Source organism: Brassica napus, chromosome A3 (assembly GCF_020379485.1).
Source record: "Brassica napus cultivar Da-Ae chromosome A3, Da-Ae, whole genome shotgun sequence".
NCBI classification, from domain to species: Eukaryota; Viridiplantae; Streptophyta; class Magnoliopsida; order Brassicales; family Brassicaceae; genus Brassica; species Brassica napus.
In genome coordinates, this window is record NC_063436.1 from 10305624 (window position 1) to 10320769 (window position 15146).

The 15146-nt window shown below is 29.2% G+C and overlaps 2 protein-coding genes across 2 annotated transcripts; both read right to left on the reverse strand.

The window, feature by feature from the left end:
- Positions 1-2550: 2550 nt before the first annotated feature.
- LOC106443562 (protein ORGAN SIZE RELATED 1) lies at positions 2551-3100 on the reverse strand. The gene has a single exon (XM_013885116.3). It carries the CDS (start codon positions 3025-3027, stop codon positions 2752-2754), a length of 276 nt encoding a protein of 91 aa, XP_013740570.1. The 5' UTR covers positions 3028-3100; the 3' UTR covers positions 2551-2751.
- A 6582-nt stretch (positions 3101-9682) lies between these two features.
- On the reverse strand, positions 9683-12111 carry LOC106352788 (protein STRICTOSIDINE SYNTHASE-LIKE 2). Its single transcript, XM_013792416.3, has 3 exons — positions 11645-12111; positions 10574-10840; positions 9683-10349 (listed from the first exon to the last, which is right to left on the reverse strand). The coding sequence occupies exons 1-3, from the start codon at positions 11917-11919 to the stop codon at positions 9761-9763; spliced, it is 1131 nt and encodes a 376-aa protein (XP_013647870.2). The 5' UTR covers positions 11920-12111; the 3' UTR covers positions 9683-9760.
- Between the last annotated feature and the right edge of the window lie 3035 nt (positions 12112-15146).

Genomic DNA, 15146 nt, shown 5'->3' on the forward strand with positions numbered 1-15146 from the left:
AAATTTTAGCCGGCAAAAAATAACATTGTTAGCTTGGCTCGTTTATTTGTTGTTCATCGCTTTTCTCATAGATGCATTCATCTTTTTTTATCAATGTATAACATTTAATTTTCTTTTCTAAATAACATTTTTTGTATATGTTTATAGATGTTTGTTTAATCATTTTAAAAAAACAATAAATATGTGTAAGGATTTGTATCGTCGTTCCTAATGTCTTATCGTAAACTATTTTTAAATTTAATATATCAATAGCACTAAAATGTATATTTTGGTGTTTCTGCATATACTAAAAATATTAAATTTGATCATAAATATAATATTTTTGTTATACCTATTTTTATTATATTAAGCCAAAATTTAATAAACACAATTAGTGTTATAAATTTATAATTTACCACTAATGTTTAATAAAATACATAGAACATTTCTTATGAAACAATTTTTAGAACATTGATCTTCAAAGAAAATATTATCTAAAGTAGTATACTACTTGACCAATCATTGTTTTATAATTTTCGAAAATTATAAAAATATAGTTTCTCTGATATCATTTTTAATCAATTGTTTAAAATACACTAAGTTAAATACTATTTTCAAAAATACATTTAACAAATTTTTTTAACATTTGGATTTAGGTTTAGTGATTATTGTTTAGGATTTAGGTTTAGTGATTTTTGTTTAGGGTTTAGTATTTATGAGGTAGATAATTTGAAAATATAAATTATTTATAAGAATTTTTTTTCTATACTAATTTAAAATATTTACGAAAATTATTATTATTTGAAAATAGTATAACATTTGAGATAAAATTAAAATTTAAGGTATTCAATTTTAGAGGAAATACGGGTTTTGATCCAGAACCTTGTAATTAATATTAAAAAGAAGGTTTGAATTCTCCCATCCTCTTCTGACACAATCAAAACTATTATTCAAATAAAATTTTACCATATGTTATCTGTCAAAAGTAATAATCTAAACTAGTAAAGTTAAATCTGTAATTTGGTTTAAACATTTGCATTGTAAATATAAATATTATTTGTGAAAAAATGAAAAAAGAAACGAGATATTTTTCATGAGAGAAATCAAAGCACTAATGTCATCTCCAATGGTTACCTTCATTTTTTTTCTCAAAGTGAAATAAATTCAAAATAAATTTACATTTTTCTCTAATGGTTCTCCTTATTTTTTTCTTCAAAAAAATATAATTTCAATTTTTTTTATGTTTTTATTATTTATTATTAATTATAAATAATGGTTATTATTTTATATAACTTACAAATTTTACCCCAAATCTTTACTACAAATTATAAAAAAGATACAAAGGTTTATTTAAACTTATAATTATGTTATAAAAGTAAATATGAAAATTGTATAAATTTGAGGTAAAATTAAAAATTATGGTATCCAATTTTAGAGGGTTTACGGGTTTAAATCCAAAATGAGATAAATTCAAAAAAAGTTTACATTTTGCTCCAATGGTTCTCTTCTTTTTTCTCCTAAAAAATAATTTCAAATATATTATGTTTTTAATATTTATTATTAATTCTAAATAATGGTTATTATTTTATATAACTTACAAATTTTACCCAAAATCTTTACTACAAATTCTAAAAAAAAAAGATACAAGGGTTTATTTAAACTTATAATTATTATATGAAAGTATTAATAATTTTGTTAAACTATAAAACAAATCTTGAGTTTTTAAGATATAAAACAAAATTATATAAAAATTAAAAGGCTAAACACAAAATAATGTACTACTGGAAAAAAGTTTCCCTTATTCTCTGATGTTCCTCAGAATGAGGGACTATTGGAGATAGTCTAATCAACTAAATAAACCAATTTGGTAAAACAAGAGGAAGAGCATGCGTGTTACAAATTAAAATCCGAAATCAATTTTGACCATATTCTAAGAATCTAATTGTGTGTCAAGGACTAATGAACAGATGGCACATCCGTCGTTTGACTCTGTCTCCCGGACATCAAAGGACGATTCCCTAGTTTTCCAGTGCGTGATAGTTGTGATTAACATATGTGGGCTCCGCTCCACACTAAACCCACCTAAAGATAATTATTGTTTTACAAACAAAATTATTAGATAAACAAGCAGATAGAGATGGTAAATGTATTAATAATAAACAAGTATAATAATAATAATAAATAGTTTTCATTATGAATGTTTTTGTTATCTTTGCTCTTGTTTAATAAACTACCAGTTGTCTTTTTTTTTTTTTTGTCACTAATAAACTATCAGTTGTCAAAAAGAAAAAATGGTACTTTTAACGGCAATGATTCACCAATTTCGGTTTGGTTAATTTTTGATTTAAAATATACCGTTGTATCGTCTAAAATGTCAATATTTTAATTTGCGGAGAAAGTCTTCAGTATAGGTTAAGAAGAAAAATTACATACAACTATAACAAGAAGGCTTCTATTTAATTTAAAAAAAATATTCTTATACAAGTCGTGTTGTCGCGCTGATAAACATTATATTCTTCTACAAAATAAGAAATAAAAAAAAAAAAAAAAAAAAGAAGGAAAGAAAAAAAATCAAAGAAAGGTAACTAAATTTATACGAAATCATTCAAAATAAACTCGGAGATCTATCAGTCACATGAGATGATCTTACTTGCACGAAACTAAAAGCTCTTAATCTGCTTCTTACACATGCATATCTAGACACACTTATACATAATTGTTTAATGCATATATAAATGTACGGTCGGTGCTGAAGTCGGCGAACATCACTCATCAGGGGTCGAGAGGTTCTACTTCCACGGTGAGGCTAGGGTCATTAGAAGGAGAAAAAGCCAAGAAAATGAGGAGAATCATGAGCAGAAGAGGGAGAAGGAGGAGCGTCGATGGAGGCGGTGGAAGCGGCGGAAGGAACGGTGGCAGAATCAGAAGAAACAGACAGAGAAAGAGAATAACTGCGACGGATCTCGCCGTGATAAAAGAAATTCCGGGCAAACTCATTGTTGGCTTGGGTGTGACTTCGAATCTCAGCCGGTGATTATGTACCCTCATTATCCATTAGTATGTTTATGAAGCAATTTTTTAATGACTTTGATCCTTTTGCCTTTGTGCCTGCCTCTAATTATATAGTGGGCAATTGGCAAAGTTGGAATATCTGTTTATAATATGTGTATACTGTATACGTATGTATATCCGGTCTATTTTACCGGTCTATTTTACCCCCAAAAATGTAAATATTTTCCATATTTAGTAGTAACACATTGTTACTAATTTTTTTATGAGTTTATCAAACAGTTTTGGTATACATGATTTGTTGAAACATATTATTATTTTCTCTATTTCAATATTAAGATTTTGAAGATTTTTTATTTTCCTAATGTAATTTGTTTTCAAATCTGCTTTAAAAATTAATTAATTAAATAATATTTAATTTTTAAAAAATTAAAGTAAAAACTTTAAACATGATTATTATTGACTCTTTTTGTTCTTTAATCAAATACGAAAGACAAAGTACTGTTTTTTAATAAAATATAAAATATGATATGTTTATTTTTAATTAAAATAATTTATAGATTGCAATACAGGGAGTTGTGATTTGTTTTTGACGTGTTGCAATATTAGGCTTTTAACTTTTATCGTTGATTTTATGTATATGTAATTAGATTTTGATATGCCCTTAAAAGGGAGTATAATATTTCTGTTAAATGATTAATAATTTTTTTAGTAATTGTATTAAAATAGTTGGATTATATTATATTTATATCAATATGTTATATTGCTGTTTTAATAGAATATATACATTAATGTAATAGCCATTTTCTAACATTAATAAATTGATCCTGTCCAATTAAATAAAAAGGCCTTTCCGATGACCAAGTTCCAATACGCAGTATACTAGTAATAAATATTTGGGAAAATTGTCAAAATAGAACAAAAAAATCAGGTTGTTATCCCTTTAGTATAAAACTAATTTTGTCTAGTTTTTCTCCTTTTTACCCTTTGTATTTCTGAAAACTAATGAAATAAAGAATTTTATGAATCAAAAAAATTATTAAAAATATAAACAATTAATAAAACATCCATATACACAAGCTGGTAATTTTCTTTTGCTCAAAAACTTGGTAAACAAGATTTTTAAAATACGTTCTACTAAAAGTAGAATGCGTCTTCTATGAAAAATGGTATAGTAGAAAACGATTTCTAAAATAAACACGTTCATCTACTTCTTTTAGAACGTTCATTTTACTATTTACTAAATTTCTAAAAAAGAGGAATGCACATTCTACTAATCGTAAAGGTATCCACTTTCCTTCCGAATGCATCTTCTACTTTTATAAAGTATTCTAAATTTCGAGGAATGTGTTTTCTACAATGTAATCTTACGTCTACTCAAAGTAGAAAGTGTATTCAGCATTTTTATCATTCTTCTAAACTTTTAGAAGTCGCCTTCTACGGATAAGAATACTTGATTTTTTGCGAAAATTAATGAAATTTCAGTTAAGAAAATATTCTAAAAATCTCTTAGAAATATTTTAACTTTCTAAAACGTGTTATGGTCGATTTTACTTAAAAAATTTAAAAAAAAACGATTATTCCTTCTCTTCTTCATCAATCTATGGTTTTTCCATAGTTTTTCTTTTGATTCTTCTCACAAACTCTTGTTCTCTATGATGCATATCTATACCTCTTTTTTTTCGATTGCCTTTCAACTGTTTTTTACCTTTTTTCCATTAACTTTTTTTTTAAATTCAAATTAACTTTTAAATTGTGTTTAATTAGATTAAATATAGGATTAGTTTTGGGATTATGAGAAAAATTATACTATTGAGACAACTTTATGTTGGTTTTATACTAAAGGGACAACAACCTTGTTTTTTTGTTCTCTTTTAACAATTTTCCCTAAATATTTTACAAGTTATACTTATAACCCACCGAAAAAGTTAGACTAATTAGTTACGAAATTTATTATTTTGCATTAGGGGGGATATAAATGTGCAAAAAGAGTAACTCCAAAGTACCGGTTTCATGCCACAGCTGTGGTATCACTGATATGTCCTGATTCAAGTAATCAACCAATTTCACTCTCCTGCCTTGTTTGTTGCTTCAACCATAATTGTGCTGTATAAGTAAATTGTATGCTGTTGTTAAAAAAAAAAGTAAATTGTTTGCTAAATATTACAATATTTTTGCTTGTATGTGTTAATTGAAATAAGCATTCTGTAACGGATAAAATTCTTTTCTATTTTGACCCAACAAAAAAAAATTTAATTTAGTGACATGGCTATTCTTTGCATCGAAATTTCTAGAAGAATAAAAGCTAAGCAAATATTTTAACGAGGCAACGAGAAAAGGTAGATGCATGAACATCCCCAAAAGCTTTAGATAGATATTATAGGTAAGTTGACGGTGACCGGAGGCTGATGCACTTTTCTGTATATAGTTTTCGTAGTTCCCAAGGAGGTTCTTTGTCTTAATTCTCCTTCTTGAGAAAATCACAAACTACGTATAACAATACAAGAATATCTCTGTATTTAGTATAACAATATAGACTTCACACTCTCATTTCTCCAACCACGATTAGATCTGGACGTTCGAGTATCCGTTGAGATTCAGATCGGATATTTTGAATTTCAATTCTAATTTGTATATTATACCTTAGATTTTATTCAAGTAAATTTGTACGTATGAATCAGGTTCAGATAAACACATTGATTTAGATCGGTTTTGTATCACAGCCTAAAACCCATAAATTTATTATATTGTTCAGATTTGGATAACCCAAAATAAAATTTAAAATTAAAAACAAAACATAAAATATATACTTATTTATATAGCATTAGGTATTTAAGATATTTATTGGAACTTTAAAATACTTATTTTTAGATATCACATCATAATAAATATTCTCTCCGTTTCAATATAGATGATGTTTAGATGAAGTATTTGTTTCAATTTACATGAAGTTTTGAGATTTTAAGGTTAACTTTAACTTTATTGGAAATTATTGAACCAATTAGATTTAACAGTCTTTTTTATAATTGGCTAACTGATTTTAAAATTATATCTTTATAATATTTTTTAGAGAAATATAATTTTCTTAATCTTTGTGGAAGATGGCAAAACATCAAATATTATGAAACGAAAGGAGTATGAAATTGAATATCTAAAATACATATTTATGTTTCAAATATATATATTATATACTAATTTAGACATTTGGATCGGGTTTTTCAGATATTAATTCGGGGGATGGGGGGGGGGGGGGGTGTGTGATTCATTTAAACTCAATCAATCTATCTCATACATAATAACATCATATAGTATTATACTAAAGTTTAAAAGATAATATATTATATACTACACTAGCAAATAGTTTATGCGTCCCTATGTGTTTTACTATCACATAGAAACACAAACATGACAAAAGTTGATGGTCTAGTAGTTTCATATCTTTTATGTAATTCTCAGCTTGACTGCTTTTGGATTCCATGGTGGGACTTTGAAAGTGGACATATGAGTATATAACCATTAGCCCAAATGAAAAAGAACGAGCATAAACATAATTAACACAATTTCTTTTTGTAAGTACGGGATATTTGATCTGAACGATAGCCGAAACGTCATGAGAACTACACAATGATGGTTTTCAAATATAAAGCAAGTTGGATCATGCAGGTAAAAAAATTGAAAATTCCATTTCTAAATATACATTTTGAATTTGAAGAATGCATTGCACCTAACTGCATTATTTTAAATGTTTTCCTTGGAGATTTGGCATTTACTTTCTTTGTTATTATCATTTGACCACTATTTTACTTAGAGCATCTCCAAAAGAAACTCTATAACTCTAAATATAGAGTTTTTTGCTCTCCAAAAAGAAACTTCAAAACTTCAAATTTGAAGTTTTGAAGAGTGAAACTCCAAATATAGAGTTTCACTTTTCAAAACTTCAAATTTGAAGTTTCATCTTTTTATTTGCATTTTGGTCCTTACAATTATAAATCATATTTATAATTCTTAAATATTTTTTTGTTTATTGTTTTAATCCTTAAAATTTTTATCATAAATATTTTAAATTTGTTTTATAAATTTAAGTTTTACACATGAAATTAAATAAAAAATTTAAAACAAGATTTAAAATATTTTAAAACTAGAATTAAACAACAAAAATATTACAAAAAACCATAATCTTACTTCGAAATGCACTAGTTGATCATATATGGGAGCATTACGAAAATAATTTTATAGAATAATGTAGTATTTTCTTGCAGTTTAATATTTAATTATGTACTTTTATTTATAATTTTATATTTTAGTGTAAGATTTTTTTAATTAATATTTATGTAATATTTATATATATGTACTAGTTATTTATAGAAGTTTTGTGAATTTACATCAACTATGACAAATATAAGGACTATAGTGTAAAATATAAATAATTTTGAAGTTAGGTTTGAAGTTTTACTTTTGGAGAAGAATACACTGAAACTTCAAATATAGAGTTTTGGAAATTTCAAAATAGAGTTCCTTTTTGGAGATGCTCTTAGGTGATATGATTCGAACACCCAACTAATTTTATAAGTCGGTGAAAACCTGATTTCCATATGTGTGTGACAAATATGAAAAGTAGGTAGGTTTCGAACTCGAAACGCTCAACACTTCTCCGGAATCAACATACCACTCGACCACGACCGTGTGGGCATTTGACGGCAGGTTGTTTTCAACTTCTTTTCTATTTCAAGTAGCTTTCTTTTATGGTCACCTTGTTCCCAACTGGGCAGGCTTTACAGCTTCGTTGATTCAGCCGACCCAGAAAAGTTATATTCCCTTTCGCAGTTTTTTGTTACAACAAAAACAATAAATCAATCGTGAGATTCTTTTCTTTCAGTCATCTTTGAATTTTATTTTTGTCATTACAAGCCAAAAGTCGATAAGAGTCGCAACTCTTTCGAAAACGAAAACCAGAGAGTTCACAGATCGAACATCCTAGAGACCCAAATTTAAAAACATAAATAGAACCATTACTCTAGAGACTACCACAAGCAAATGATAATGACTTGAAATACTTAATGATCAAAAGAACTCAAACCGAAATCCATAACAGCACCAGGTCGCCAATCATAACCAAGAACCTGAAGAAGACGCACGAGTTGAACTCAGAAACAAAGATTTGAGAAGACCACAATCCATCACAGATAACAACCACAACCTCACGAGAAACAATAAAAAACCGAGGCGCAAACAGAGCCAATAACCACTACCACGTCTGCAATAAGACCACGGACAACCCAAGAGAGGAAAGGCACAAGGTTGAACCTTGAAACTCCAAGCGGGGAAAACGTATAAAAGGATCAGAAGCTCTTGCACGCTGACCCTCGTGTACCCAAACTCAACCATCTACAAAGCAAGAGAGTGGTCACGTCCTTGCAAGAACCCATTGATTCAAATCAAATGAAAACACTGATTCCCTAAATACCTTTCTGAATATTTCTCAATACATAAACGTGAAAATAATGAATGAATAAACATCGCTAGAGCCATCATATAAAGCTAAAATACAATTAGGCGAATAAATTAACCGTAGAATCAAAAACTTCTTACAGTTTGTCAATCAGTTTCTATGATTCTTCCCCACACATGTCTAATTACTACCAATTTGATAGACTGCAGAATTAAAATTTGAAAAGCCGTATAATGGATTGGCACTGAAAATGCGAAGCAAACTTTGGGTCTAGATATTTCCTTTTAATCGAAGCAGGCTTATCCTTGCACTCTATTGAACCAGATGGAGAGATATGTGACCGGGAGGTGATTGTTTGAAGTGTTTCATGAGGTAGGTGGGCGAGTAGTTGAAGAACCTTGATCTTCTTTATCCATAGAAAAATCCTTTTCCCCACTGGAGTTGCTCTTAACAGTTCATTTGTATTGGATATTTACGTATCTTACTTTGTAAAAAGAAAACCATGCATATGTTTAATTTGTTAGTTAGTGTCCCAAACGTTATGACGAAACAAAAAATATCGCTAATTTGCGAAATTGTATCTTTAGTTATGAATGTAAGAGCTTGATTGGTTTCCCCGCTACCACCCGCAAACGCAGCTTTTGCGATTGGTAGCGGTTGTCAGCGTTTTGAAACAATCATACAAACCGCTACAAATCGCTTCAAACCGCTCCGAACCTCTTAAATTCAAAAGCTGGTTTCAGCTAGCGTTTGCGGTTGCGGACGGTTGCGGGAGGATAATTTTTTTTCTTTTTTTTTAAAACCATATAAATACAAAAATAAAAATATTTAATAAATTTTTTAAAATGGAATTATAAAAATACTAAAATATATCTATTATATTTTAATTAATATTATCAAATTTTAAAATAAAAATATTTTCTATAATTTTAAAAATTTAAAACTATAACTTTGAAAATATAATTTACATATTTATTATAATATTATGATTTTTGATATTTTTATAATTATATAAAATATAAATATTGTTAATTTATTATTTAACCGTTACTATATTTGGTAGTTAACCAGTCATAAATATCCCGCAAACGCACCAATTTCTAACCGCAGAACCAGTCGTACAAATCTCTTAAAACCGCTAGAAACCGCAACCACCCGCATCCGCAAACGTCCGCAGCCGCAACCGCTGCGTTTGAACCAGTCAGACCCTAAGATAATGATGGAAACGCTTATTTGCATTGTTTGTTTATTTTTGATAAATATATGAATTTCATTTTTTAAAAATGAGCTTGTTTGCTTAATACAAAAGGTTTTGCATTGTTTTTAGATTTTATACATGCCAACAAAAGGAGTATTCACCGATCCAACCCATAGAGTTCTGTCCCTCTCCTCAACCTCACTTATAGACATCCACCTGTTTCCATTTTTACCCTCAAAGACCTCTGATATTGCGCCACTACCCTCACTCAACCTTACGGCCATCCCGTTCCCTTTGTAGCTGGCCCAGAACGAGTGGACCTTCATCCAATCCACCGATAATCCCAAGGCGGCGCGCCCTAGCCACACGTTAGACATGGCAAACTTTGTCAGCTTTGTGTGTTTCGTGTTCACGCCTATCCAGAACCCGCCTCGTGGACTCCTCTTTATGTTGTCTGGGAACCCAGGAAGCCGGTCGGAGAAAATCTCATAGCTCTCGCGAGACTTAGAAGCCGACGTCGTGTCGTTCAGCCAGTAACGTAGGATCCGACACTTGGCAGTCTCGGCCACGAGAAGGTACTCACCATTTTGGCTTAGAACGACGCCGTTGGGGAACGCAAGGTTGCTTAGAAGAGTTGTCACTTGTTTTGTGTTTGGGTCGTATTTCATCAGTCTCCCAGTTCTGTCCCCACTCATCATCACTCCTATATAATTCCTAAAAAAATACAGTATAAATATAACACCTACACTTTTTACCAGTGTTTTAAAATCTGGTATTCTATAATGTATTATGAGGATTTAAATAATTCGGGCACATAACCATAAAAACGTTCTATTAAGGTATATGTATAATGCATGTGTATATCCTATATAACCTTTTTAAAATTAATTTTCACAGAATTCTTTTCTTTAGGATTATTAAATTTTGCAGAATTTTACCTCCGTTGATAAACAGAACTACTATCGGTAAAGTATACTACTCTGGTCCGTGGATCAACATCCAGTCCGTTGGTAAACCTAAGTGGCTCATCCAGCTGACGTGTTAACATCTGATTCGCTAAACCACCTTCTCGGCCAACTTTAAGAAGGCCCATATACGCATCGGCTATATAAAGATCACCTGTGGATTTTTCAAAGGCCAGCCCCAATGGTCGACCACACACGTCCTCCGTTCGTTGGTGCTCGTGCGGGCCCTCACAACCTTCTCTGCATTTAGTCAAAACATAAATGGCCATCCAAGGGTAAAGGAGATCCAAGTGTAAAATCCCCGTTAGCAGTAATTATTTTTTCATACTTGTTTTTTCTCTGCTATTAGTATTAAGGATTGCATAATCGTTACTGAAGAGAGACATTTTCGTATATTAAAAAGTATATATTATAATCTTTGCAATATGTATCAATTTTTTATAACAAATCTGAACCCCTGAAGGCCAAAACGTCAATAACACATTCATATCCTATCTTATGTAAGTATGTAACCAAGGGGTTGTAAGCTCATGACTCCTAGTAAATAAAAAGACTACATCATTTTCTATTTCGTGACTCAGTTCTTTAGCTGTGAGCATTTTACAACAGAGGGAAAAAAATTTCAAAGAAAATAAAAGAAGCAATTAAGTTGCATTGTCAAATATAATATATATACTGCACATGCAACTGAGTTCTAGAGTCCCCTAAGAATGGAAACTTCACATGCATGTCCGAATAACAAACTGTGAATCAGAAAGTTAAAGTTCAAGTACATATGCAGAAACAAAAGAAGTACCTGTCATTAGTCTGGAATTCATAACTAACTGTATCAAACAAAAGACTATATATAAATTCGTTTTTTTTAAATAAGACTATAGATAAATTCATAAACTTAAAAGATTAAAGTTAACCATTATTGAAAAGTTGAAATTCCCAAGGATGTGATTTTATTTAGATTGATAATTTTTTTTTTTTTAGATTGATAATTTGAATGGGACACAAGGAGTTGGTGGATACAATTAGATCACAAAAAAGACTGTGTACCTTGTTGGTGTGGTGACGGCGAAATCGATCCAACGGCTCTCATTAGCTATCCACTTAACAATTCGACCGTCAGATAAACCTGTGTAAGGACCTTCACCGGAGATATCAAAGACAAAACTCTCTGGTCCTGAAGCTCCGGTGGTCGGAATCAGACGGAACTCAGGGAAATGAACAGTCAGCATTGACTCCCCATGTTTTGGACTCTTGCCGGAAAAATCTGTGAGGCTCAAGAAAAGGGCAACACATATCGCCACCACCAAGAAGAGTTTCATCATTTTTCTTTGTCTTTGTGGTTAGAGAGTTATGGTTCTCTTATATATACACCAAGATGTCAGAAAATAATAATTAGTTTTCGTATATATGTCGAATTCGTGTCAAAAACTCAAAACTAAAAAATATTGTAGCTGAATAAACTAAAATATTGTAGCTGAATTATTGTATTTTTGGGATTTGTGGTGAATTCCGTTTGTTAGTTTTCTTTTGTCATCATGCATTTACTGGTTCATATGTTTATTATTTCTGTTCAAACATCTTCTAAATAGCTTTATTATGAAATATACGTTTTCTTCTTTATAAACCAGACAGTCATGATAGTGATACCCATTTACCTACTTAAGTTGGATAAGATAGAAAATATTTCCGTTTATGGAATGAGATTATAAAGGGAATTAAACATTACATTTCTTTTAGTTTGCCTCAATTTGTGTATCGGTTAGGTATATGAATTTGAAAGTTTCCATGATTGTAATAAGATTACTCATTTCTTATTTGTCTATAAGTAAACAAGAAAACAAAAATAATAACTCAATTCAGATTAGATTATATTATCGTTTAAGTTGTGATTTTTGAGGTATATTCTATGTTACATGGAAACGGAAGCAGATACGTGGAAACGGAAGCGTAAGGAAGCGCAGAAGCGAGATTTTTTAAAAATATTAGGAAGCGGGTACGTGTTGGAAGCGTATATCCATATATAAATAAATATAAATATATATATATAATTATTAATTTTTGAAAAAATTAGGACTAAAAATTATATGATTTAAATTTAAAATAAAGCATTCATTCATTTATAATATTTTTGAAATGATTTTATATTAAAACTGTAAAAATACACATAAATGAAGTTTACAAAAAATATTATATTAATTAGTTTTAATACTTCATAAATAATTGACACAATATATTTCAATATGTGCTATATCTTTAATAAAAAATCTCAATGCATAAAGATAATTTATAGTATTATTTTTAATATTTGTATATTAATAACTCAATATTCATTACTATTGATTTTTTATTTTATATAGATTAAAACTACGGTTTTATATTTTATTGATATACATTGCATTTTTTTTTAAAAACGGAAGCGTGATTCCAAAACGGAATCGTAAGCTTCCAACAAGTTTTTAAAGAGAATATTTTAGAAACGTTTTGGAAGCGAGATTCCGCAAGCTTCCACAAGATTCCGATTCCGATTCCGGTTCCGAAGCGGGAAGCGGACGTCCGATGAAGCTTCCGTGCAACGTAGGGTATATTACACATGTAGATCGTATGATTACTTACGAACGCCGGAAATTGGGGTCACATTTAGTTCATTGTATTAAAAACTGGGGTTGTACTCTATATTATCCCATCCAAATCTGACGATTTACTGTCTATTATGATCCAATTTACAACTTTGGTTGGGTAAAGTGTAAAATTTATTCAACAAAATGTGTGCATATATATATATATTGAAAGTAAAATTTTCCTTACTCGGAATATCAAATTTTGAATGAGAAAGACATTTGTAATTCAGAATTAAAAGGAAATTTATAAAATATTCATGAAAAATTGTGAAAATATTTGTTATTTTTAGTTAGTTCACTTTTAAATGAAAATTTGATTGTATAACAAAATCAGATTAAAATATTATATTAAATTATGTAAACCCATCTAAGATTGCTATATTCGTACTATCCACATTTTAACCTGCAACAAGTAATAAATGTTCTTATTTGAGTTTGTATTTATAAATGAAACATAATATAAGACAGAGGTTAGAGGAAGCGAATTGACAGGAGAACCGGCAGTGGGCAGAAGAAGCAACTGCATGAGCCCCACATAGCAACCTATTCGTTGTGTTGCCCTCTGAGTTCTGACCCTTTTTATTTTATAATGTCATCAAACCCATCCAAACAAACCATTCCAAAGACATCAGAGCCAATAAAAGGAAATCATTCAAAAAGGATGGACCTCCTAATGTTTACATATCCCACTTTTATCCTGTCTATGGTTTGTGGACTGCACAGGCCAGTCATTAGCCTCACAGTTTTTCAAAAACACTTATGAACTTAAAAAGAAGAAAATAATAATAATAGATACTTGTGTTCATATATAGATTTATTAACTTTGTTTCCAAGTATATTACCAAAAAATGGTTTCTAATTAATAAAAATATAGGAAATGAGTTTTTTGCCCACCACAATATATTTTCATAGAAAAGTAATATCAAACAAATAAAAAACTGTTTTTTCATTGTTAGAACAAGTCCAACGGTGGTTTTTAAAGTAAGTTTCTTCAATTCAAAAAAAATAAAAATAATAAAAAAGTGGGTGAGAGAAGATGCATGAGTCCTCTGCACAGAGTTTTTAGAAATTGGGTTTGACAGATGTCAATTATTTATGGATTTTAGTATTTAAAAGAAACTGAAAAATACAATGTTCATTAGAATATTACTTTTTTATTTTTTTAGAAACTTGGACCCTCTCCGTTAAAGTTGTCCTTACAACATCTCCAATGTATTAACTCATTTTTTACTTCGAAAAAGTGCAACACCAAAATAGAGTAAGGTTTTACTCTAATGTATTACTCCATTTTCTACTTCAAAAATAATATTTCTTAAATGATTTCATTTTTATTTTATTAATAATTGCAAATAAAATCTTAGACTTATAAAAATTTACCAATTAACCCAACTATTTTATGTTTACGATAAATAATTAAAATATAAATTATTTAAATTAAATATTTCACCGACCTTAGCGGATCCGGAATGGATTTTCCAGATTATTAAATTACATATTTTATGTTATTTTTATTTTTATTTTAATTATTTATGTTTTTTGTTATTTTATTTATTTATTTAAAATTATTAAATAATCCTTTGTGGAATATACTATTTTCATGTTATTGTATCATTTTAAATATTATTTAAGTAAGAAATAAAAACATTAAAGAGTCAAATGACCATTTTATAAATAAAAAAAGTTCAACTTCAAAATGGAGTAATGGCTAAGGGTTGGACAAGATTTTAAAAATGGAGTGGAGTTGGAGAAGATTTTACTCCATAATAATGTTTGGAGTTGAAAATGGAGTAGGGCTGGAGATGCCCTTACCCATTACTCCATTTTGAAGTTGAACTTTTTTTTATTTATAAAATGGTCATTTGACTCTTTAATGTTTTTATTTCTTACTTAAATAATATTTAAAATGATACAATAACATGAAAATAGTATAT